Below are 25,986 nucleotides of genomic sequence, written 5' to 3' on the forward strand. Positions count from 1 at the left end.
TAAGATTAAAAAGGTATCATTACTAAAATGAACTGGCCCATGCATTTAAACCTAAAATCAAATAGTAAGCTTCACACTTGTAATCGCCCCTGCATTGTTCACACCTGTGACACCTCTATTGTTCACACCACTAAAGCCCTGTACTGTTCACACCTAAGAGCCAGACTGAAAGTGCCCACATTGTTCATCTGTTTACACATCAGACAAACTGCTGGAGGTGCACCAGCATTCAGGGTCGGACTGGACCCTTGGGGGCCCACCGGGTTCCATACCTCCGCCCATACGGTGCACAATTGTTTGTTTAAGGGCCCAGCCAAATGTGGTCCTGATAGGCTTCCCTGTCTTCTGCTGTTTTCTGCCTGTCCTATGCTCCCTGTGTGTGCCATACTCTGCCTGCCCTATGCTTCCTGTGTGTGCCATACTCTACCTGCCCTATGCTCCCTGAGTGTGCCATATTATGCCTGCCCTATGTTCCCTGTGTGTGCCATACTCTGCCTGTCCTATGCTCCTTGTGTCTCCCATACTCTGCCTACCCTATGCTCCTTGTCTGCCCCATACTCTGCCTGCCCAATGTAGCTACAGGCCTGTCTTCTAATTTGGGGAGATATACAGTATTATTGGAATAAATTTTAAATCACAACATTATCATGTTGTGTATGAATCAGTGTGTTTTATGTAAAATCGATAAGACCAGACAAATCTCAATGATACATATGAGGAGGGATGCAGATACTGTACTTAGATCTTAAAGCTGAAGTGGAGGTGCTTTATTTACATTTTCATAATGCATTTGATAGAGTGTTGCACAGAAGTTTACTGTTTAAATTAAAGAGGTTGTTCACAATTAAAAAGTTGATTAGAATTAGCCGTTCTATAACATACTAAAAGTTAACGTAAAGATGAACAACCCCTTTAAGCAATATTGGCCTCAAGCCTGCAGTTTCTATATAGACAGAGCTTAACAGAGGTAGATTCCAAAGAGGTTAGTGGGGCTAGTGTTAGTGGAGTACCTCCAGGGCTTGTTCCTGGCCCATTGCTTTTTATTTATTCATAAGTGATTTTGAGCCTGACAATTTAAAGGAGAAGGAATGCTACCAAGGCAGTTTATTGCAAATTAATTAGCCACAACAGTGCAAGCTAGAAGACTATATTAATTCTGTAGAATGCTGTACCATACCTGAGTAACCAACTCTATACACTGTCACTGTTTGTTTAGGATAGCAGCTACCATATTAGCTTGGTAAGCAATCACTTCCTGCCTGAGTCTCTCCCTGCTCACTCACTGCTCTGGGCTCAGATTACAGCAGGGAGGGGGAGGAGCAAACTGAGCATGCTCAAGCCCTGCCCTGGAGGTTTAAGATGAAAACAGGAAGTTTGATACAGAAGTTCATATGTACACAATAGAAGTCAAGAAATGTGGTGTTTCTTTTGACAGAGGACTCTTAGCAGCATTACTTTGAGGGTTTACTAGTGTATTCATATTGACCTATCTGATAATGCTTACTTAGTTTTAACCTTTCCTACTCCTTTAAGCAGTGACTTTAATGGGATTCTGTCATGGTTTTTATGGTGTGGTTATTATTATTTCGAAATTACACTGTTTACATTGCAATTAATTCACTGCACAATATAAAATGTCATTCCTGAACGAGCAAGTGTATTTTTTTTAGTTATAATATCGGTGTGCAGTCAGCCATCTCAGGTCATTCTGCCTGGTCATGTGCCTCAGCACTTCGTTATGGAACTGCTTTCAGGCAGGCTATTGTTTTTCTTATTCAATGTAACTGGAGGAGTCACAGTGGGTTTTTGATTTTTGATTGAGTGCTATTATTATATCTACCAGGGAGCTGTTATCTTGTGTCAGGGAGCTGCTATCAGGTTACATTCCTATTGTTCTGCTAAAAAACATGTTTTCCTGCAACAGAAGCATAAAAAACAAATATGCTATTTGCATAAGTATCCACAATTCTTAGATCCTAAGTACATACCCCTAATCAGGTTAGTCATACTGCACTTGCAAACCAATTATCAATTAGTATTAGGCCCAAACTGGCAATTTATGGATTCTGGCAAATGCCAGAGGGGCTGCTGTAAGATGCCATAGGCAGTCACTGTTAAATTGGCTGTTTGGGTCTTTGTGTACTTGAAATGCCAGGCCCTATTTTGAATCCCAGTCAAGGCTTGAATCGTGTCATGGATTTTCAGCAAGATTCAGATGAGGGTTTTGAATAAGCCCCTGCAGGACATTTAACTTTTGTTCCCCGTCTCTCCAGTGGTACGCGGGACCTCCAACATCATAGGGGTCATTTATTAAGTATAGGGCAGCATGAAAAGTGCAAAAAAGGTGGCACAATTCGCTACATACTTTGCATCCTGCACCTTAAAAATTGCCACCAGTCTTTGCACTCTAAAACAGAGACCTGCTTCCCCCCATGAATATAGTGCTGCCAGCATTTGAAACTGATGTATTCATAAGGGATGAACAAGGACAGGCACATAGGTGTCCCACCTGCCCTATGGCAGTCTTCACCAAGCGCTTAGACCACAGACACAAGTGCATTTAGTATGAGCACTAAGGGAAGTGCTTTTGCGCTTTGGTCAGGGGTTCTGTAAATGACCCCTCTTGTCTTATTTTTCTTTGCTTGCTGAATTATTTGTATTTGGTTCATTATTTGTAATTTTGAGTTTAAATGATAACACTAACAATGAGCTGTGGAAAAAGAACACATTGCATTTTTAAATATAAATATGTGCGTGCCACTTATTATGTCAAAAAGAGCTATATTTCCCCCCTTAATTCCAACAAGGTGTTTCATAAAAAAAGGAAAACCTGGGTGTGATGTGACTTGAATCTGTACTTCTTTATCTGTGAAGGGACTTGAACCTGTACTTGTGATGGGACATCACTGGATGAAGTCTGAGAATCGAATTGAAAGGGCCGGCGGCACTCACAGAAGTACTAAGGCATGTAACACCGGAAGAAAGGAAAGGGGGCTGAACATGAGTGTTTTTCATGATTCTTTTTAAGAAACTTGATCCGAAAGGTATACATGACGATTGCTTATATTTTAGGATATTTATTATAGAGGGGTACAATTTAAAAAAATTGTATATGTACCCTTTAAGATTACCAGATCACTTGTAAAATCTTATAGCATTCAATTTATGGCCAGCCACAGATATCAAAATACTGTTCTTCTGTACTAGAGTTAGTTTGACTGAGGGGAGATAGGGTAAAGGCAGTAGAACCAAAGCTACACCAGGCTTATATTGCTAAGTAATGTTAGAAAGCTGCATCTCTCAAGCAACAGTTATGCAAAAGTACACAATGAAATTTATAGAAATGCTGGTTCCGTTAGCAAGAGGCGCAGGTTGTCTTTCACTGAATTTGATTTTCCTTATCATGAGAGGAGGAGTTGGAGAGTGGACTGTAACAGGCAGAAGAGACACTCTGCAGATGGGCTGCAAGCAAACACAAGGAGTGAGGGAGGGGGAGATGGGGGTCAGGGAGAGGGGGAAGAGAAAAGAGCTGCGAGGTACTGAGACAGCAGGAAGAAGCCAGACACAGAGGTGCAGAGCTTGCAGCAGAACTTGGCACTCAGAAGCCTACAATACAGATACACACACACAGGAAGAGCTGGGGACAAAGATACTGTATATATATATATACACACATCGGACAAACCTACTGTACAAACACACACATGAGAAGAATGTTACACATACACTACACTGACTAGTATACTGAGAAATAATAGAGGAGACGCCTGGCATTCAGGTACACACACATACACACACACACATAGGACAAGCCTGGCAGTGGGACATAGATATATGCACACAGGACAAGCCTGGGATACAGACTAGCATACTGATAAACACATAGGAGAGGAGAAGGCTGCCATACTTATACCCACACAGGACAAAGCAGGAATACAGATATACACAGACTGGGATACATATAGGCACACTGAGGAGGCTGGAATACAGCTATACACAGACTAGGATATATACACAGGCTGGGATATATACACACACACACAGAAGGCAGAATAGAGATATACACAGACTGGGATATACAGTATATACAGCAGGAATACACATATTCACAGGCTAGGCTAGGATACATATAGACACACAGGAGATATACACAGGCTGGGATATATACAATTCCACACACAGGGGAAGGCAGAATAGAGACACACACAGAGGAGGCTGCTGCTCAGTGAGGGGAGAGGATGCTACAGAGAAGGGAGGCAAAAGGAAACGTGACTAAAGCCGCCAGTAGAATGAGAGAATAAACAAGCAGTGGGGTGTAGTAAACAAGCAGTGGGGTGAAGTAGCAGAAGCAGCGGCGGCGGCAGAGAAGCATCCCGGGCGGGGAAGAGGCAGAAATAAAGGTATTATTATTATTTTTCTCAGCCGGGGGCCGGCACAGCGGACAGGAGATCCGTAGCAGACAGAATAGCTGCACAGGAGAGACGGTCCGAGCGGTGAGGGACACACAAGGGAGTCTGCTGCTTCTGCTACTGAGGAGCCGCTCAGCGCCACAGCCCGACACAGAGAGAGAGATAGAGGAGTGTGTCAGCGCGGAGACCAGTCTCACAGCCCCCTCCCCACAGCAGGACACTGAGGCCGATAGAGAGGGCTCCTTTGTTTATTTGCCGCACCATTGCTGGACTAGTCTATGGTAGCTCAGAGCTGGGGGTGAAGCTGCCCAAAGAACAAGCGGACAATCGCTCTGGCCCCTGCCTGTCCTACTAAATATGGGATCCGATGCTGGGGGTATCCCCGGGCTCAGGTGGGGAGTGCTGGAGACGAGCCCGGGCTGTGCTGCCTGTTAGCGGTTACGGGAGCGAGTGGCCCCCAAGCAGATTGACGATCCGCCGCCTGGGACTCTGCAATGGGTGAGTAGAGGGGTATTTATCATAAGAACATGTGGGCAATAATGTGAGGGGGATGGGCAGATATTCTGCACCCCCCCCCCCACTCTCTATTAACATCATGTCTCCCTATCATTTCACCCTGTAAGGACTGTGTCAGAATGCTGCTGCTGCTGCTATTGCTGTGACCCTGATTCTGTTATCCATATAGTATATCTATAGTATCTATACACACACACACATGCACGGTGCACCTCATAAATACCCTGACACACAACCTCCCCCCATTCTCATACATACACATCTGCCCCTCAATGTGCAGAGCAAATCTGTGCTTGGGCAGGATTCACAAAGTATGTTGTTGCCCCGTGGGCATTTCTGGTGGTACACCCCCCCCCCTTAGCTGCTGTTTGTGGGTCCCTGGTGGCCACTATCTTGCCTGGAATCTTGTATGTGTCTATCATGCGCAATAACTTACTGCAGGAAGAGCTGCCCCTCCCTTTCATGGGCCACAGCAGACCTGCTCTTGCCTGACCTTGTCACTGGCTGCACCCCACTTATTTCAGTGAGACGCAACCCCTGCGGGAATAATGGCCTCGCTCATACATCACTGCTGAAACACGTTAACGAATGCAAGGCTTAAAGCCCCCAAGGAGCACTGGGACTGACAAGGGAGCATATACCAATGCTAAACTGATGGTTTTGACAGCTATCTATATACAGAATGAGCAAAATAGTGTATATTTGTAGAATTTATTAGTCATCGTTTAACCTCCGATCTTCCTTCTGTTAAAAAATCTCTCTATTGAGTTAGATGCAGCACAGTGCAAAGACTTACACCCAGGCATGATTTTCAGATGTACATGGTACAAGGCCCTTTATGCTGGATTGATTGTAGACAACTGTAAATCAGAAGAGGCTTTTTTTTTTTTTAAAAAGGGAGCTGGGTCAGTGACCCCTTGCCGGTCAGCAACCACTCCTGGTTGCCCAAAACCCTTTTGCCTTAATCCGTTAAAGATTCAGAAAAAGGTTAACTCTCCATTAGAACCCTGAGCTGTCATTGCAAAGTTTCCCCCAGAGGAATTGCCCTGCAGGTATATAGGGTGCTGGATTATACTGAAGGTTTTTCTGGGATTAGTGCATGCGTTTTTTAGGGAAGGCAAATACGATTTGGGACGCAATGGTTTTGCTGTTGGAAAAAGGAACTCCTAGTTCTGCTGCTCTTTAGGTTATTGATGTAACAGTGCAGCACATAAGGTGGACACACGAAACGTGCCTGAAATGTCCCATATCAGCAGTGGGCAAAAATGAAGTATTTAAAGTGATACTGCCATGGGAAAATATTTTTTTTCCAAAATGCATCAGTTAATAGTGCTGCTCCAGCAGAATTCTGTACTGAAATCCGTTTTTCAAAAGAGCAAATATATTTTTTTTATATTTAATTTTGAAATCTGATGTGCCTGGTCTAGACATATTGTCGGTTTCCCAGCTGCCCCCAGTTATGTGACTTGTGCTCTGATAAACGTCAGTCACTCTTTACTGCTATACTGCAAGTTGGAGTGATATCACCCCCACCCCCTTTCCCCCCAGCAGCCTGACAACAGAACAATGGGAATATAACGAGATAATAGCTTCTTAACACAAGATAACAGCTGCCTGGTAGATATAAGAACAGCACTCAATAGTAAAATCCAGGTCCCGCTGTGACACCACTCAGTTACATTGAGCAGGAGAAACAACAGTGCTGGCTCTTTCTGAAAGCACATGACCAGGCAAAATGACCTGAGATGGCTGCCTACACACCAATATTACAACTACAAAAAAAATACACTTTCTGGTTCAAAAATGACATTTTATATTGCAGAGTGAAATATCTGTAGTGTAAACAGTGTAATTAAGAAATAAAAAATACATCATAAAAATCATGACTGAATCCCTTTAAGTATTTGACCTTATTATCTGGTGGCATAAAGGTTAAACCTTGCCACTTAGTCATATGATACACAAGTCTGAAAATAAACCCTGCGGCATGCCAATAACTTTTATTGAAATAATTTTTAATTGCATATCAGCCTGGTCTCTTCCAGATATTGAATAGTGTGCAAAGGCCACAGGAAAGTACCACATCCGATGCCAACCCCCTTGCATGAGTAAATGGTTTGATGTCTGTTAGCTTAAATCCTTCTTGCAGAGGAATTCATTTAGTTGATTGTGACTTTCATCGTATTTACCGTGAATTGTAAATCCTCTCATCACCAACTTATATTTCTTTCCAATAAATCAGTAATGTAATGTATTATTTAAAAGCAAGGTTATATCTTCATTAAGTTACACCCCTTTGTTACATGTAGGCCCCTGGTGTACAGGAAATCCCCATCTGTTATCTATTTAACCCTACTCCTGTTTCCTTTAAAGGGCCAGTGCAGGCTTTTTGTAAAAATGAGAGAAAGAGAGATGTTGTAGGGCTCGATTTAAGCAAGAGATCATAATTTCTAATGGATATTTAGACAGGATTTTTGGTGGCGCTGTTGTAGTGTATTGAAAAGATTTGTTTTCCTTTTAGTGAAACTGCAATGCTCGTTTCCTTTAAATTAACTTTTAGTATGCTGTAAGGAGTGATATTCTGAGACAATTTAAAATTGGTTTTCATTTTTTATTACTTGTGGTCTTGAGTTACTTTGCTTTTTATTCAGGTGTTCTCCATTTTGCAATATCAGCAATCTGGTTGCTAGGGTCCATATTACCTGCACTGATATGAACAAGACACTGAAATATGACTGGAAAAGACCCTGGATAGAAAGATGAGTAATACAAAGTAGCAATAAATATACATTTGTAGCCTTACACAGCATGTGCTCCTTAGATGAGGGTCAGTGACCTCCATTTGAAACCCGGAAAGAATCAGAAGAAGAAAAAAGGAAGACCAATTGAAAATTTGCCTAGAATTAGCTATTCTAGAACATACTAAAAGTTAACTCAAAGGTGAACTACCAATTTGAGTTGCAATACCTGTCGAGCAGATTATATCACAGACTCACAAACCTGTTGAGGTCATTTAGGAGTTAGTGGCAAAGGTCCCTTCAACCATTTGAATATGTTTGTAGCCTTCATTATCGAAAAACTCGATAAATTTGAGTGATTCAAGTTTTTTTTTGTTATAGAAGTTCGATAAATTTGAGTATTTGGGTTTGCCGCCTCCCCCTCGAATGCACTGATTTGAGTTTTTTGCATTCAAGTTTTTTTTCATAAATAAGAAAACATTTGAGATGTGAGTTAATCTAGTAGGGATGCACCAACTCCAGGATTCCGTTCGAGATTTGGCCTTTTTCAGCAGGATTCGTCCGAATTCTTGTGCCTGGCTAAAACGAATCCGGTTAGGAAGGGAAATACTGTGACTGTCACAAAACAAGGACGTATATAACATTTTTTCCTTTCCAGCTCCTAATTTGCAAATATCTAAAAAGAATTCGGTTCGGCATTCAACAGAATCTTTAACGAAGGATTTGGTAATTCGGATTCAGTGACACCCTCATAAACTTGACCTTTGATAAATAACCCCATTAAAGTAAGTAAAGTTTTAGTAAATAAAGTAATTAAGTACTGTGTTCGCTTAAAGGAACAGTTCAGTGCAAAAATAAAAACTGTGTAAATAGACAGGCTGTGCAAAATAAAAAATCTTTCTAATATAGTTAATTAGCCAAATATGTAATATATAAATGCTGAACCACATGGTGTGCCTTCTTCAGATCCGACACGATGAGAGGAAGCGGATGATGCGAGATGGATGCAACGAATATAATGTAAGTAATAGGAATGTCGGACCTACAAGCTGCGTGCATGCGACACGACACAACTGTCAGATGAAGACGCAAAGTGCGGCGTTCACATTAGAGAGTCGTGTTGCGTCGGATGCACGCAGGTGTAGGTCCGATATTCCTATTACCTACATTATATTTCGCCGCATCCGTCTCGTCGCATCCGCTTCCTCTCATCAAGTCGGATCTGAAGAAGGCGCACCGTGTGGTTCAGTCCTGAGGGCTGGAGTGAGCGAATGTCTCTAACATAACAGAAAAGAACCCCACTTCTTGCTTTGCAGCTCTCGACGTCTGAATAGTCAGCGACTAAGGGGGGCCACATGGGACATAACTGTTCAGTGAGTTGCAATTGATCCTCGGCATGCAGCTCAGATTCAAAAGCAGACATTTATGACCATGGGGCCCCCCTCAAGTCACTGATTGGTTATTGCCTGGTAACCAATCAGTGGAAACCAAGAGAGCTGCAAAGCAGGAAGTAGTGTTCTGGCTATTACAGTATTTTAGACATCCACTCACTCCAGCCTTTATACATTACATTTTTGCCTAACCAACTATATTGAAAACATTTTATATTTTACACAGCCTATCTATTTACCCAGTTTTTTTTATTTTTACACTGAACAATTCCTTTAATTAAAAAAATTGTATGGAAAATGTACATGCTTATACGTTTTAGGCTACATTGGGTGCCAGTTGTCCCTTACCTTTAGGAAGGTTAAACAAACTGTGTATTTCAAACGATTTTGGGGTCATAAATCTGTTTCCGTGTCAGGCCTCTCTCTGTAATTTATAGCTATAACGAGTGCTTCAAGTTCAGATAAACTTCCATTGATAAAATTACAAAATAATTAAGCCTGCTCCACGTGCTAAGTACGACACGGTTATGCCTTCTTTGCGTGCCATGTTTTCTGATGCCAGCAACTGTGCCCATAGGCCCCTTCTCCTCCATTCACAGGAGCTTTTGAGGCTTGAAACAGCTTTATTGTGCTATAACAGATTTATTAAAGAGATGGGGTGGGGGATTTCTGTACCTTTTCTAATCGCCCATAGTCCTGTAAAACAATAAAAAAATGAGGTAAGATTGGTGCTCGTTATGTTAATGACTGGCTACTATTCTTGAATGTTGTGGCTGAAAGGAAGTAGATAAGCACTTTCCCTAGAATTAATCTGTTGCTAGATTTTGCACGTTGTGATTTTTTTTATGGGTAAAAACAAAGCACTTTTTATTTTCCTTTCAAATAGTGGAATCCTATTAGGTCAAGTGCCTTTGGCACCAGCCATCACTCATCAGGATACATGTTGTTACTTGCACAGCAAAGGGCCATTCTTTTCCTAACTGCTAATTCTGACTACAACTAGATATTGCTGGCAGAGTTTCTCAAATTACATAGGATGACATGTAACAAACTGATTCTGGGAGTGATTACATTTTCTTCTCCTTTATTCAGATATTGTTCATAATGGCATTTAGACGCCTCTGTAGTCAGGATATTATTTATTTGAGTAGTACATGCACTGCTTTGCCCAATCGGAGCTCAAGCACCACAGGCACATTAACTGATTGCTTCTTGAGCTGCTTATCCTCTAGGTTTATAGGGGTAGCATAGCCTCCTTTATTAAAATATGTGTAGTTGAGCTCTTGCAGCTGATTGAAAGGAGGGATCTGCCATTTCTGGGATTTAATCCCTTTTAGACATCATGTATGGTGTCTGCAGCACAACCCCACTGGTGACTCCCTTCTATACCAGCCTAAGCAAAACTAGAGCTACCCTGAGGGATGCATCATTCAAAGTGACATCTTGTTGACAATAACTTATGAATGGAACGTCTTTGAGAAATGTTTGCTTGTTTTTATGAGCTAAAGTTGTCCAATATGTTTGTGATTGTAATAATTATAAGCTATGACTTTACCCACTCCACTTACTGTATCAGAAACCTCCTAGTTCCATGACCTGTATAAAAGCACTTGGCTTCCTCTGTGACTTATAATATCCTTATATTTTACATTGGGGTGGGAGTACATTATGGGGTTTCTGGATAATGGATCTTTCTATAATTTGGATATTTATAGCCTAAATCTCCTATAAAATAATTTTAAATAAACAGCCTGGTTTTGCTTCCAATAAGGATTAGCTTTATCTTGGTTTGGATCAAGTACAAGGTACTGTTGTATTATTACAGAGAAAAAGGAAATCACTTTTTAAAATTTGGATTATTTGTATAAATCGGTGTCTATGGGAGATGACCTTTGCATAATTCGGAGCCTTCCAGATAACGGATCCCATACCTGTACTTGCATTGTTTATCATATTCAAGATTAATGCCCAGTGCATGCTGGATAATGTAGTTTTAATTTAACGTGGGCACTAGTTATCCTAGCAGACAGTGGGAATAGAATATTTTGGGGGGGGTGGACGTCATTGGAGGGAGGGCTGTGGGAGCTGTGAATGTTTCTAGATTTGAGAGAATTAGTAGGTGGTTTCATGTATAATTATTTATTTTTTATGTTTTTCAACTGTGTAAAGTTTAGGCCGACTCTTGAAATGACTTTTGGTATGATTTTGGATAGCTTTGCAAGGGCTTTTGGCCGGTTTTGAAAATTAGATCTGACTACTCCAATATCAGTCCATCCTAGGGTTGCCACCTGTCCGGTTTTGGCCTGGACAGCCTGGTATTTTGAAGATCTGTAACGAAAAAGGAAGAAAAAATAATACTTAAAGATATCAATATTTTACCGTCTAAAGCAAACGGAGAAAGCAAAGACAGAAACAAAATATGGTGTTGTATTTCTGGTTATTCTTGTAACACCCTTGTGCTGAAGATGAAAAAAAAAAGGGTTAGTATTTGGTGGTATAAGTGGTATAAGTTCATCATTTGTATTTCAATCAGTGCAAATCAATCCTCAATATTGCTACAATCTACTTATATAATTTCTTTCTCGATATATACACATTTATAATTATATTTAACTCATCACAAAAAGCACTAAGCACTTTAAATTGATTGATTTAATAGAAATCAATGAGGAAATAATTTATATGATTATATATTTACACTATACACAAATATAAAAAATCAAAAATTATTAAAATAAATTGATTGAATAATTTTATCAAATTCGAGAAAGAAATATACACCACGAGGGAGAGAGACGCCGGCAAAAACCTCCTCCTTTGATTTTCAACTGGTAACACGGCTAAAGGACTTACCTATATGTGACTTAAACTATACCAACAGATGTGAGTGTAAAATTCTTTTAAACTTTTTAATAAAACGGTATTATACTATGAACAATTCGTATCCTTACCTTGGAGCCTAACAGTGGCTGGAGAAGGAGAGGAAGGCACTGGGGTCTGTTACTACATGTGATATAAACCTACATCTTGTAAGTAGGCACTTTTACCAAAATCCGTTGAAGGACCCTGAAAATAACAACTATAACTGCGCACAGTTTGGGGATAGGAGGAAGAAGTCTCTTCTAAAGGGGAACTTATACCACCAAATACTTACTATTTTTTTTTTCTGCACAAGGGTGTTACAAGAATAACCGGAAATACTACACCATGTTTTGTTTCTGTTTTTGCTTTCTCCGTTTGCTTTAGGCGCTGTCCCATAAGAAAATATTGATATCTTTTAAGTATTATTTTTTCTTCCTTTTTTGTTACATTTTTTGCACAGTAGAGAGACTGTAAAAGGACGGCAGGAGAGAGACATTTTCGAAAGGCTAACTATTTCTATACTTGTTGTACTCTGTTACACATTGTTATATTGTATATTTTGAAGATCTGCCCAGGTCAAAACTCTGGGCAGGATTCACTTGATTGACACGATGATCGGCCAATCGCAGACTGCAGTGTCATAGTCCCGCCCCCTTATGTCACAGACCCTCCCATCGACGTCACTGCCCCACCCCTTGATGTCATGGCCTGCACCCCCTGCCCGGTCTCCGTCGTTTCAAAGGGTGGCAACCCTAGTCCATCCGTATCCCAAAGTCTAGGGTTTATACCCCTTAAACCTGTACACACCATGCAATATAGCCATGTATGCTTACAGCAGCAGGCAAAAGTCAGACTTGTGCTTATAGTACAACTGCAACAGTGACTGCTTTTATGCTGCTCACACCTGTTTCCTATAAACTTGCTGCATGAAAAAAAAATCACTTTTATTCTGTAACCCTAGTATGTTAAATTCTTGTAAGACCCCTGTTTGTTATAAATGATTGTAAAGCCGTGTGTAAATTTCTGGTATTATATACTGTATACATATACTGTATATATACATCTACTGACCTCACAGTTTTGCAGAAGTCACTTACAAGTGCTACTTTGCATTTGTGGGCAACCAGTGCCATTTGTCAAGCTTCCTTCCTTAGCACCCGTGTCAAGCTCTTGGGTGTACGTCTTTAGTTATAGATGGGCCTGTGTGTGGTTCTGTGTGTAAAGTTCAGTTTTCTGAAGTTGCCTCACAAGGAAACTTCAGGAAACTTTGGAAAACCGAAGCAATGATTATGGCATCCCACCGGCTATTCACATTCTTGCCAGTGGGAAGACATTTAGAGGAGATCAATTGCCAGCAGTAGCAAAGATTTATCTTCCTCCGTGTCACAACCCTTGAGTGTAACTGAACATGTTGACTGTTGGTCAAACAGATTACATGGCTGATATCCTTTATTCAGCGACTGCTGAAAGACAAGATTTTGGCCTGTATGAACGAATCTTCCATTTTCTGTTTAAAGTTGACCAAACCTTTTTGTGAGTTTTTTTTAATATACCGTATATACTCGAGTATAAGCCGAGTTTTTCAGCATCCAAAATGTGCTGAAAAAGTCTACCTCGGCTTATACTCGGGTCAGCGGGCAGTAGCTGAGATTGCAGTCACTTTTAATCATTCCTATACCAACAGTTCACTTGGGGAGAGACTGCAATATCCCACAATGCCCTCTGTTGGTTTTATGAAAGAATAACAGTGCGCCCTCTGTTGGTTATATCAAAGAATAACAGTGACTGCAATATCACACAGCGCCATCTGTTGGTTGTATCAAAGAATAACAGTGACTGCAATATCACACAGCGCCATCTGTTGGTTATATCAAAGAATAACAGTGACTGCAATATCACACAGCGCCATCTGTTGGTTGTATCAAAGAATAACAGTGACTGCAATATCACACAGCGCCATCTGTTGGTTATATCAAAGAATAACAGTGACTGCAATATCACACAGTGCCATCTGTTGGTTATATCAAAGAATAACAGTAACTGCAATATCACACAGCACCATCTGTTGGTTGTATCAAAGAATAACAGTGACTGCAATATCACACAGCGCCATCTGTTGGTTGAATAAAGGATTAACAGTGATGGCAATATCACACAGCGCCATCTGTTGGTTATACGAAAGATCAGTGATGGTTTTATGACACACAGCACTCTCTGCACAATTCTCTGTCACCATCAACTTTGCAAAGAAGTCCGGTCGATCGCTGGGGGAGTCTCTTTGGTGGAAGGTGCGCTGCTGGGAGACAGGGCTGTAGTTGTGTCTAGGCTTATACTAGAGTCAATAAGTTTTCCCAGTTTTCGTAGGTAAAATTAGGTACCTCGGCTTATACTCGGATCGGCTTATACTCGAGTATATACGGTAGTTGTGCTACTATCAGTTTTGGCTGTATGGATGTGGTCTTAGCTCAAGAGAACGAATTATGAATAGGATAAAACCAGAACGGAAACATATGTAATAATAATTTCAATATATATATCTCGCCTCACGGTGAGACTTGCCGCAAAGGCCTTCACAGGCCAGCCCTGTGGCAGTTGGTAAGTACAGGGCCTCATTGCAGCCTACACTGTTCCCTAACTTGCACATCAATTAGAGGAGGAGTGATGCATATGTGCTTCCCCTTCAAACCCCTCATGAATACATTCCTGACAAACACATGCAGCTGTGTATTCATGAAGGTGGCCTCTGGCTTTAAAACAAAGTGCAGAGACCTGCTGCAATTAAAGAAAGTGAAAGTCAGGGTCCAAAGTGCAAAACATAGCTGATTGTGCCTGTTTTTTGCACATTGAATACTGCCTTCATTTTGGTAAATGACTCCAGAGGTACCACCTTTGAGCCGTTATTTTGTAATATAGTAATAGAGAAGATCTCCGTTTCATGATAGAACGTTCTAACCACATGCTATCATGCCAATATTACATTTTTTGTACACGTATTACTACTAAATGTTTCCAGGTCCTTTCCTGTATGTTAATTGGTGTTCTGCACATCTCTGAGCAGCCGTTCTTTGGCAAACTTCCCTTTATAGCTGAAAATAGTTATTCTCTCACTCAGATGATACATGCAATACTCGACAAGCAGTTGAATTGCAAAAGGACAAGTGCTTTGCAACACACTTGAGATAAGAATTCTCATTGGCTAAGCCCCGCACAAGCTTCTTTTTTAGAATTGGTAAAGGATTTTTTCGCAAGGTGGTTACGGTCTTATGCCCACACCACCCACACATGCACATTCACACTGTAACCTTAAAAAAGTACATATAAATATCTTATTACGTTAGGGCTTGTTCCCTCAGATTTATGGGGTAAATTTGAGTTCAGATCTTCTGCTGGAGAAACGCCCAGTTGCATTACATCATTTTCAGGCCTATAACTGGATTTTGCATATAGAAATGACGCATTACACTATCAGGTTCTGGAGTCAGGAATATAAGGGATTTGGCATAAGCTAAGGCTCCTCTGAAAATAATGTTTCTAATTTAGTAGTAATTGGATAAGAAATGATGAGAAGATCAATGCAAAAGAAACCAGAACTTAAGTTGCAAAGAATGCAGTTTGACAGTGTACTCGAAACAAAATTGTCTAGTGTTTCAAGGCAATTCCAAAAGGATTTTTGTTACTGAAATTTTAGTTTGTCCTTGGCCTCAGGGCAGAGTGCCTATTAATGGGAAGGAGGGTTTGCAGGTAGAAGTCATGGGTCCCCAATTGCACAATGCCATTTACTAGAGCTTCTCTCCTGGCTACTTATCATTCAGTTGGCTGCACACACATGTTGGAAAGATTTTGCATTAAATTACCATTGTGAGGTTGTCCAGTATGACTTTATCCATACAGTAAGTAAACTCACTAGCCCACTAATATTATGCAAACTACCAAACCCTAGTTTGTGTCTGTCCCAGTGAAGGCCTGCTAGTCAGTTTTTATGGCCCCTGGCCTGTACAAGAATTCTGTTGAGAAACATTATATGATAATCAGGCTCTTGTGCATGGGATATAATTGGACACTACATGGCCCTGCACCACCCCCAGTGGGACTTCCATTTACTCTTCTAAATTCCAGTTAGATAAAACAGGTGTATGGTCACCTCCAATTACAGACAAATGCATAGAAACCTCTCTTGATGCAGAGATGGTTACTAATTACTCAGCATTGATGCAGACTGCAATGGTTTCTGCGTACCCTCCCAATGAAATGTCTAATAAGCTCTGTTGCATATGGATATTATTAGTGATATGTTTTAAAAGATTGCTTGGATCTGCCCATTGCAACGGGACAGCTATGGCAAACATACATTGGATCAGCAATTAGTCCTTGGGTCAGCTATGCATGCCTGGTTGTATAAAAGCTACTATACTTCACTGCATACATAGGCTGATTGGATTAATAATTAACAATACTTTTGTATTATAGAACGCTGACTGGGACATAGATAGATACAAAAAAATGTGTAAGGCCCCATGTAAAAGAATTATCAGGCTATTTTATTTAATGAGTGTCCAATATTAACGTCAAGTAACAAGGCAGATTAGGGTTTGATCTAATTAATGGTTGAAAGAGCAAGTTACCAAGCCAGGTTTACGAAGAATGTTCGAGGCTGCTGGACACGCTGATTGGGCTTAATTAGAATTAAAAGATATAGAACTACAAGGGACAAAACAGCTTTAAGTCTGGTGTGCTACATTAAGCCCTGGGGGGTAATGTATATAATTTCTGGACTAATAACTAAATGTGTATATATATATTGGAAGAGCATAATGGATTTAATGTTTTCACTAACTTTGCTTATTTATAGAGCAATAAATGGTGGTCAACTGCTGAATTACCCCACAGAAATGTTAAATGGTCTTATCTGTGGTCTGTTTGGTGGCACCAGTCTAGTCTTTTGGAACAGACATGGCTCTCTATGGCACCCTAGAGAAATACCATGCACGCTGAGGCAAGAGTAGCGGGAAGGACCCCTGCATGTTTATTGCATCAATCGGTGTAACATTCCGGGGGCAGACCCCTTTGTCCCCCCATACACTTGCCTTAGTGTGAATGGTATTTCTTGCAGGTGTTTAGTGTGGGAAATGTGACAACCTCTCTAACCTAGCACAAGGCTGGGGGAAAGAGGAATATCTTATTCATCACTATGGCACCCTAGCAGACTGTTAGTCTAGATGTATTTTCCAGAATGATCTAAATTTTAGGAATAGTTTTTGAATAGGAAAATTAGATTATCAGGTGAGTGTGGGCCAAGCAACTGCACTGGTTCTACTTGGCCACCCTTGCTGGTCACTGCTAAAGGAAACATGTCCCAGTGCTTGACTGGCTTATGCCCCACTACAGCTATTGCTACATGGATATCAGAGAGCACTAAGGAATGTGCCAGACTATCACCTTCCAAAATACAGTTCCAGAACGTCTCATGACGCTTTGCACCTGGCCAAACTACACACGGCCATACAGTTGCCTTAAACTGTCACTTCTACACCACATTTGTTGCATATACATGTAAAGGACCTGTTATCCAGAATGCTCGGGACCTGGGGTTTTCTGGATAATGGATCTTTCCATAAGTTTGAACTTCATACCTTAAGTCTTCTAGAAAATGATTTAAATTTAGTTTCGGATCAAGTACAATGTACTGTTTTACCATCACAGAGAAAAAGGAAATCGATTTTGATTATTTGAATAAAATGCTAATTCAGGGCTTTCTGGATAACGGGTTTCCGAATAACAGATCTCATACTTGTACGTCTTTCTGTATAAAGTCAAAGAAGTAGGAATGTTGCCAGTTTGACAGTAGCCGTAGGATTTCCCAGTACCACTTCATTTTGGAGACTGCGTATTTTGTTTTTTTATGCACCGCCTGTACCCCCATCTGCACGATGAATGTAATGTATAATGTGCAGCACTCTATATACATAATGTAACTTCTATATAAATTAATAAACACAGGGCCATGCATACATATACCAGCCAGTAGTTGCGTGTCTTCTGCCCTATTTCAGTTCTTTGACTTTAAGGGCAGAGACACACAGTCAGATTCAGGGAAACTAGTCGCCCCGCGTCAAGTCTCCTCTTCTTCGGGGCGACTAATCTCCCTGAACTGAGTTGGCACTCGGATCGCTTATTTTTCCGAAGTTGCCTCACAAGGAAACTTTGGGCGACTTTGGAAAACAAAGTGTTCCAAGTGCCATACCACGGGCGATTTCAAATCTAGCCGGAGGGAAGGCATTTAGGGCAGGACTCCACGAACCTTTCCAGCACGATCTGACGCGACGCGCAAAAACGCAGGCGTCACGTCGGATGCGACGGAAATAAGGTAAGTAATGCTATTGTCAGATTGTTTTGCATTGTTGATGCGACACAGCGTCTGCATCCGACAGTCGTGTCGCATCAACGCTGCAACACACTCCGACAATAGAATTACTTACCTTATTTCCGTCGCATCCGACGTGACGCCTGCGTTTTTGTGCATCACGCCGGAATCATCCGTGGAGTCCTGCCCTTAGGGGAGATTAGTCGCCCAAAGAGGAGGCGATTTGTTGCTGGGTGTGTGCCCTAACTCTTTTTATATTTCCTAGAGCATTTGACATTTATGTAGTGCTTGAGGAACGCATATACTACCACAGGTGCTAAAGTTCACACAGTAACCCACAGAAACTAAACATTTGCTTTCATCATTCAGTGCTAGGGCTGTTCAGTAACAGCTGGAGAGCTACAGTTTGGATTTATAAATAATGCCCCTTCCCAAACTTTGTGTTTTGTCCCAGGTCCCCACCTCTATTTATAACAGTTTTGCTAGTGGCCCCCTGCACTCCAGTTCTAAAAAAAACAAAACAGATTTTGCCATGGCTAGCATGCACAGTGGCCCAGTCCAACAGCTCACTGCCCAGTGGAGCACCTTCCTAATCTGGATGTGCTGGGACACCGATTGTCATGCTGTGTCAAATGGGCACAGATGACACAAATTTGCATGAAAGGGGAAGTTAAGGAAAACACTGTTTTGCTGACATACTTTTTTGCACGTCTCAACAGAAGCATGCATTTATTGTGCAACCTCCCCATTGTATTTAAAATCGACCCTATAAAAATTTTGTATAACTAAGAATAAATGCACATTTCAATAGCTGGAAAGGGTGGGAGCTACAATACGGAGGTTGTCATTGTTCCTGTATAAACTATAATTAACAAGGTAAAGTTGTGCTCACCAATTTCCATTTTTTTGTTTATTTCAACAACAACAACAACAAAAAGTTTTGTTTTTGACATTTTCCAGTACAGGTATGAGACCTGTTATCCAGAATGCTTGGAACCAACATACCAACATCTAGACAATTTGGGGACCTGAAAAATAATTTGCTGTGGGGCCTGTTAATTTCTAGTTACACCACTGCTTGCTCATATTGAAAAAAGTTGTATGTAGGTGTATGATGCCCCTTTATAATTATATTGGCAACTCTGTCCACTACAGCAATGCCGTTCAACTTCTGTGGTACAGAGGACCGGAATTTTTCTGGCCTATGCGGTAGAGGGCCGATAATGTAAACCAGTGTAGACCACTCCCTGTTTTAACCCACACCCGCTTAAACCACACCCATGTTACCACAAGAACTTTTAAGGCTATAATATTAAGACATTAATGGCAGTAGCACTCCAAAAAAACAGATGGTTGGTGCTCACTACAGGGATATCACTCAACACTCATATGTGAAACAGATTAAGACGTACCCACAGCAACCCCCAACACATGATTAAACACCTTGGGGACCCCTAACAAGTATTTCCAAATGCAAACAACAAACCCCCACCAAGCGCACCTTCCGCAGGCAGAATATGGCACAGACAAGGAGCATAGGGTAAGCACAAATAAAGGGAGCATAGGGCAGGCAGAGTATGACACACACAGGGAGCATAGGGCAGACAGAGTATGGTACACAAAGGGAGCATAGGGAAGGCAGAGTATGGTACACACAGGGAGCATAGGGAAGGCAGAGTATGGCACACACTGAGCATATGACAGGCAGAGTATGGCACATACAGGGAGCGTAGGGTAGGCAGAATATAGTTGGAGACAAGGAAACCTATACGGTTCTACATACAGTGAACAATGTGGGCACTTTCAGTTTGGGTTTGAGGTGTGAACAGTACAGGGCTTCAGGGGTGTAAACAATAGAGGTGTCACAGGTGTGAACAATGGGGCGGATTACAGTCGTGAAATTACTGTCTGAATTATAGGTGTAAACAATGCAGGGGCCAGTAATCTCAGTACTGATACCTCTTAACATTTACACATGTGTGGAGGGCCTGGATTTGTGGCGAGGCCCGGGCCTAGGGTGGCAAAAATTTAGGGGCGGCATGCCGTCCAGCCACATCTTCCCAGTGCTCTGATGCCTGAAAGTGCGCTTGCGCAGCCAGCGGGACTGTGCGCACCTGAGGCCGGCACTGGGACCATGTGGGGGGGGGGGTGCGCACCAGAAGAGCCCGGCGCTGGGACCATGCGACCGCGGGGCTCCGCTACTCGAAATCCGGCCCTGGTTCCAGTTAAATAATGTGTGCCGTAGCTCTTACTAGCACACTAATGAAATATATCAGAACTTAGTATGAGCCAGCACGAATATATTTTAATGTTTGTTTTTTCTTCTGTTTTCCCTTACAACATCTGTAGGACCAATATTTTCTGGCAGATGCAAAAATATTTGGCGCATGTATTGTAGATAAAACTGCATTTCCGTTCCAATTAATGTAACTATCGTGGGTAAAATGGTCAGAGCACACAAGATAAGAACTTGTTTTTGCAGAAAAATCCTGGTCTCTGAATTCCTGTGGTATGGCGGGGAGCCACAACTTCATTCTATACTCTACTATTGAAGCTTTTTCTTATGCCTTTGCTTTGTGTTTATTGCAAGTAAGAGCAACACACAGGCTTTCACATGCATTTAACCTTGTTTACTTAGCTTTGGTCAGTACAGGTAAAGTTAGGTCCATAAATATTTGGACAGAGACAACTTTTTTCTAATTTTGGTTCTGTACATTACCACAATGAATTTTAAATGAAACAACTCAGATGCAGTTGAACTGCAGACTTTCAGCTTTAATTCAGTGGGTTGAACAAAAAGATTGCAAAAAAAATTTGAGGAATTAAAGCCTTTTTTTAACACAATCACTTCATTTCAGGGGCTCAAAAGGAATTGGACAAATTAAAAAACTGAAAATAAAATGTTCATTTCTAATACTTGGTTGAAACCCCTTTGCTGGCAATGACAACCTGAAGTCTTGAACTCATGGACATCACCAGATTCTGGGTTTCCTCCTTTTTAATGCTCTGCCAGGCCTTTACTGTAGCAGCTTATAGTTGCTGTTTGTTTGTTGGCCTTTCTGTCCGAAGTTTAGTCTTCAACAAGTGAAATGCAGCTCAATTGGGTTTAGATCAGGTGACTGACTTTCCAATTCAAGAATATTCCACTTCTTTGCTTTTATAAACTCCTGGGTTGCTTTGGCTGTATGTTTTCGGTCATTATGAAACGCCTCCCAATCAATTTGACTGCATTTAGCTGGATTTGAGTAGACAGTGTCTCTGAACACCTCAGAATTCATTCGGCTGCTTCTGTCCTGTGTCACATCATGGATAAACACTAGTGTCCCAGTGCCACTGGCAGCCATGCACGCCCAAGCCATCACACTGCCTCCGCCATGTTTTGTAGAGATGTGGGATGCTTTGGATCATAAGCTGTTCCACGCCTTTTCCTCTCTTTTCTTGCCATCATTCTGGTAGAGGTTGATCTTGGTTTCATCTGTCCAAAGAATGTTTTTCCAGAACTGTGCTGGCTTTTTTAGATTTTTTTTTATAGCAAAATCCAATCTAGCCTTTCTATTCTTGATGCTTATGAGTGGCTTGCACCTTGCAGTGCACCCTTTACGTTCATGCGAGCGACGAAATGCGAAAATTCGCCGCAAATCCATGCCTGGCGAATAAATTTGCCCATCACTAATCACCATACCTTAGGTCTACTGAAAAATCATTTAAACATTAAATAAACCCAAAAGGATTGTTTTGCACCCAATAAGGATTAATTATATCTGTTAGGATCAAGGTGCTGTCTTATTATTACAGAGAAAATGGAAATCATTTTTTTAAAAATTTGGATAAAATGGAGTCTATGGGAGATGGCCTTTCCATAATCCTGAGCGTTCTGGATAACGGGTTTCTGGATAACGGATCCCATAGGCTTCTTGTAATTTTATGGTCAATGGAAAGGGTAACAGTTGCAGATAGGACAAGTGTGGAACAAGATGATTAGTAGGCAACTAGTGTGGTAGAGTGTCTTTTGTATGTTTAGTGCTTCCCATGTTAAGATGTCTATACATCTTGTTGGATCGAGGACCGAATCGGCTCATTGATGAGGTCTTCTATCCGACTTTTCATATCCCCTTCATTGTAATGTAATTGTTTTCCTATGGCCAATGATCGCATTACCATTACCACCCAAAGTGGGCCTGTCAGAGGAAAGGTTCACTCGTTCGGCACCTAGGCAAACAAGGGAATCTTACAGTGTATGGCCCCCTTAAATCTGTCAGCAGATTATATAGACCCATGTATGGCCACCTTATGTAGTACACCAGTCAGGCCCGGATTGGCGCCCAGCGAATCCGGCGATGACACCAGTTATTTTCTGACATAAACAAGTGCTAGACTCCTGGTGTTCTTCTATAAACGCTACAAACATACAATATGGGTTTTTGAGCTTCATGCAAACAAAAATATTCTCACAATTAATATGGATTATCCTGGAGTAAAGGTTGGTCTGAAAGATAAGATGATCAGCTCCATAAAAGCCAGAGGCTCGTAGTAGATAAGCTTTGTATGTAATAAAGTTTCGTTAATAAACAGTCCAGTTTCAGAAAGGAATGGGCTTAATGGTGCATAGAGAAGGATCTCTCTTAATTGATTTCATTCTAGCTGCCGTGAGAATGTTCCTTGTCTGCAGCTTTCTGTTTATTCTAAGTGCACCTCTGATACTTCATCATAGTGCAAATAGCTGTCCTTATCAGTTGGTCTTCACCTGCATAATGCAGTATCTCTGCTCCAGTCTAGATATATCTGCCTAGTCATATGTATCTGAGTGGTGCACGCTAGCTTTTATAAAAGTAAGTATATACACAATAGCATACGGGCAAAAATTTTGTCTAGAACCCTCAGATTATACAGGTAATTAATTATATCTTAGTTAGGATCAAGTACAAGATACAGGTATGGGACCTGTTATCCAGAATGCTTGGTACCTGGGGGTTTCCAGATAATGGATCTTTCTGTAATTTGAATCTACATACCTTAAGTCTACTAGAAAATCATGTAAACATTAAATAAACACAAGTCTGGCGCAAGAGGTAACGTTCAGTAAAATCCGCACCTTAGTGAATTTGCGTAGTTGCATCCATTCACCAGAGTGCAAATTCGCCAGGCGTTAGGGAGCGAAGTACCACTAGAGTCTAGCTCCATCGCTAGCAAAGTTAAGCTGGCAACCATTATTAAATCGGCGAAGTACGTCACGCTGGTGAATTTTCGCCCGTGTTAGTCACCTCGACCTTTAGTAAATTTGCCCCTTAGACTTTAGGGCAGAAAATAGAAAGGGACAAACACTGCTTTCAAAAGCAATACAGATACAAATAACGTAAAAACCATAGAAAATGTGTTATGAATGTATATTGCAAAGTTGCTTAGAATAATTTTTTCTCTTATGAGGCAAATTTTTATTTTGGGTTTGACTTTGACCTTATAGTAAGTCAAACACAATCCTGATGGAAATAGGGTTGCCATCTGGCCGGTATTTTACCGGCATAGCCGGTAAAACACCTGCCGGGGCCGGTATTGCAAATTTACCGGCAGCTACAATTTGTAATACCCCTAAAAAAGGCCCTTGGCCCTCCCCCAATCCGATCAAACCTTTTTCGCTGCCTTCTGCCTATAGCGTGCAGTAGCTTCAACCCCTTTGACGTCACGGCCCGCCCCTTCCCCCCCCCAACCGCTGACCCATCACGTGCCGTGGCTCCACCACCTTTGACATCACAGCCCGTCCCTTTTGTTACCGCCCCCACCACTGGCCGGTGAAAATTTTGTTAAAAGATTGCAACCCTAGATGGAAAGCTCACCTTCCCAGGTGATGGAATAAACAAAACCATGGATAAAGAGTCACAAAACACCAGAGCACATGCACCTGAATGATTGGTTAATACAGGTATGGGACCTGTTATCCAAAATGCTTGGGACCTGGGGTTTTCCGGATAACATATCTTTGTGTAATTTGGATCTTCATACATTAAGTCTACTAGAAAACCATGTAAACATTAAATAAACCCAATAAGCTGGTTTTGTTTCTGATAAGGATTCGTTATATATTTGGTTGGATCAGATGCTGTTTTATTATCACAGAGAAAAAGAAAACTCATTTTAAAAAATTTGGATGATAATGGAGTCTATGGGAGATGGCCTTTCTATAATTTGGAGCTTTCTGGATAATGGGTTTCTGAATAATGGATAGCGACTTTCACCATCAAACCCAAAAATGAATTGAAAATTAAATTAAATTCCTTCTTTAATTCCTTGGGGCCAATCACGGTTAACATTCAGTTTAAGAATAAAATGGAAAAAACAGGCAAGACTGCTGGATACAATCATATCTTAGTCTGTCCTGGGCAGTACTGTAACATAATGCTACAGTACACTCTACAGTGTTGAAAGGTAAATCAGAATAATAGATTCCCTGTCCTCCTTCACCTGATTCCAGTTGCCTCGCAGTTACTGTGCCTCTGCAGTTCTCACCCTTCTCACAGTGACATGCCATTAAAAATTAAAGACTTAAACGCAAGATTTATGTTTCATTTGTTATTTTCTCTTAATCTGACAAAACACAGGCAGGCTTTCAGGACATCCGATCAGTGGGCCCAAAGGGCAGCTAGTTTTGATGAAGCTCTGCTAGGGCAGTTTGCCTTAGTTAGGCCAATCCGTTGACAGATGGCCCAATACACTAAAAGCCCCCATACATGGGCAGATATAAGATGGGCGACAGATTAAGTCCCAGTGTATTATTTGACCAGTGTATGGGGCCCTCCAATGGGCTTCGCTGATTTATATCTGGGCGAAAGTCAGGCAGTTGTCAATCAGCTGAGTTTAAAAATCCCGTCCTTAATCCAACCGCCGGTTTTCTCCTTGTTATGATCCAATTGTTTGGCCCTACAGCCCACGATCGGATCATCCCTATATCGCCCACCTCAAGGTGGTCATATTGGGGAGAGATCAGCTCTTTTGGCAAAGGAGCGGATCTCCATTCAGTTAGGCACATAAATCTTTGGACAGAGTCAACTTTTTTCTAAATTTAGTTCTGTACATTACCACAATGAATTTTAAATGAAACAACTCAGATGCAGTTAAACTACAGACTTTCAGCTTTAATTCAGTGGCATGAACAAAAAGATTGCATAAAAATGTGAGGAACTAAAGCCTTTTTTCCACACAATCGCTTCATTTCAGGGGCTCAAATGCAATTGGACAATTGACTCAAAGGCTATTTCATGGGCAGGTGTGGGCAATTCCTTTGTTATGTCATTATCAATGAAGCAGACAAAAGCCCTGGAGTTGATTTGAGGGGGGGGGGGGGTGCTTGTATGTGGAAGATTTTTCTGTGAACAGACAACATGCAGTCAAAGGCAAAGAAATTGCTACAATATTAGTAGTGGCAAAATCTACGCAAAAAGACCTGGATGTCCACGGAAGACAACAGTGGTGGATGATCGCAGAAATAATTCCATGGTGAAGAGAAACCCGTTCACAACACTCTCCAGGAGGTAGGTGTATCGATATCCAAGTCTACCATAAAGAGAAGACTGCATGAAAGGAAATACAGAGGGTGCACTGCAAGGTGCAAGCCACTCATAAGCATCAAGAATAGAAAAGCTATATTGGACTTTGCTAAAAAAAAACATCTAAAAAAAGTTCTGGAAAAACATATTTTGGACAGATAAAACCAAGAT

The 25,986-nt window shown here is 41.3% G+C and overlaps 1 protein-coding gene across 2 annotated transcripts in view; it reads left to right on the forward strand.

Annotated features, from left to right (window-relative positions):
- The first annotated feature begins 3,525 nt into the window (after nt 1-3,525).
- mgat3.L (mannosyl (beta-1,4-)-glycoprotein beta-1,4-N-acetylglucosaminyltransferase L homeolog) overlaps nt 3,526-25,986 on the forward strand; it is a 49,500-nt gene continuing 27,039 nt past the window's right edge. The window contains exons 1-2 of one of the 2 annotated variants that reach the window (XM_041590718.1): nt 3,526-3,570; nt 4,423-4,907. In XM_041590718.1, the coding sequence (XP_041446652.1) occupies nt 4,777-4,907 (131 nt within the window). In that variant the 5' untranslated portion in view covers nt 3,526-3,570; nt 4,423-4,776. Of the gene's footprint in view, nt 3,571-4,422; nt 4,908-8,321; nt 8,449-25,986 lie in introns of those variants that run through there. The other variant, XM_041590719.1, reaches the window with a different exon arrangement.

Source organism: Xenopus laevis, chromosome 4L, assembly GCF_017654675.1.
Source record: "Xenopus laevis strain J_2021 chromosome 4L, Xenopus_laevis_v10.1, whole genome shotgun sequence".
NCBI lineage: Eukaryota > Metazoa > Chordata > Amphibia > Anura > Pipidae > Xenopus > Xenopus laevis.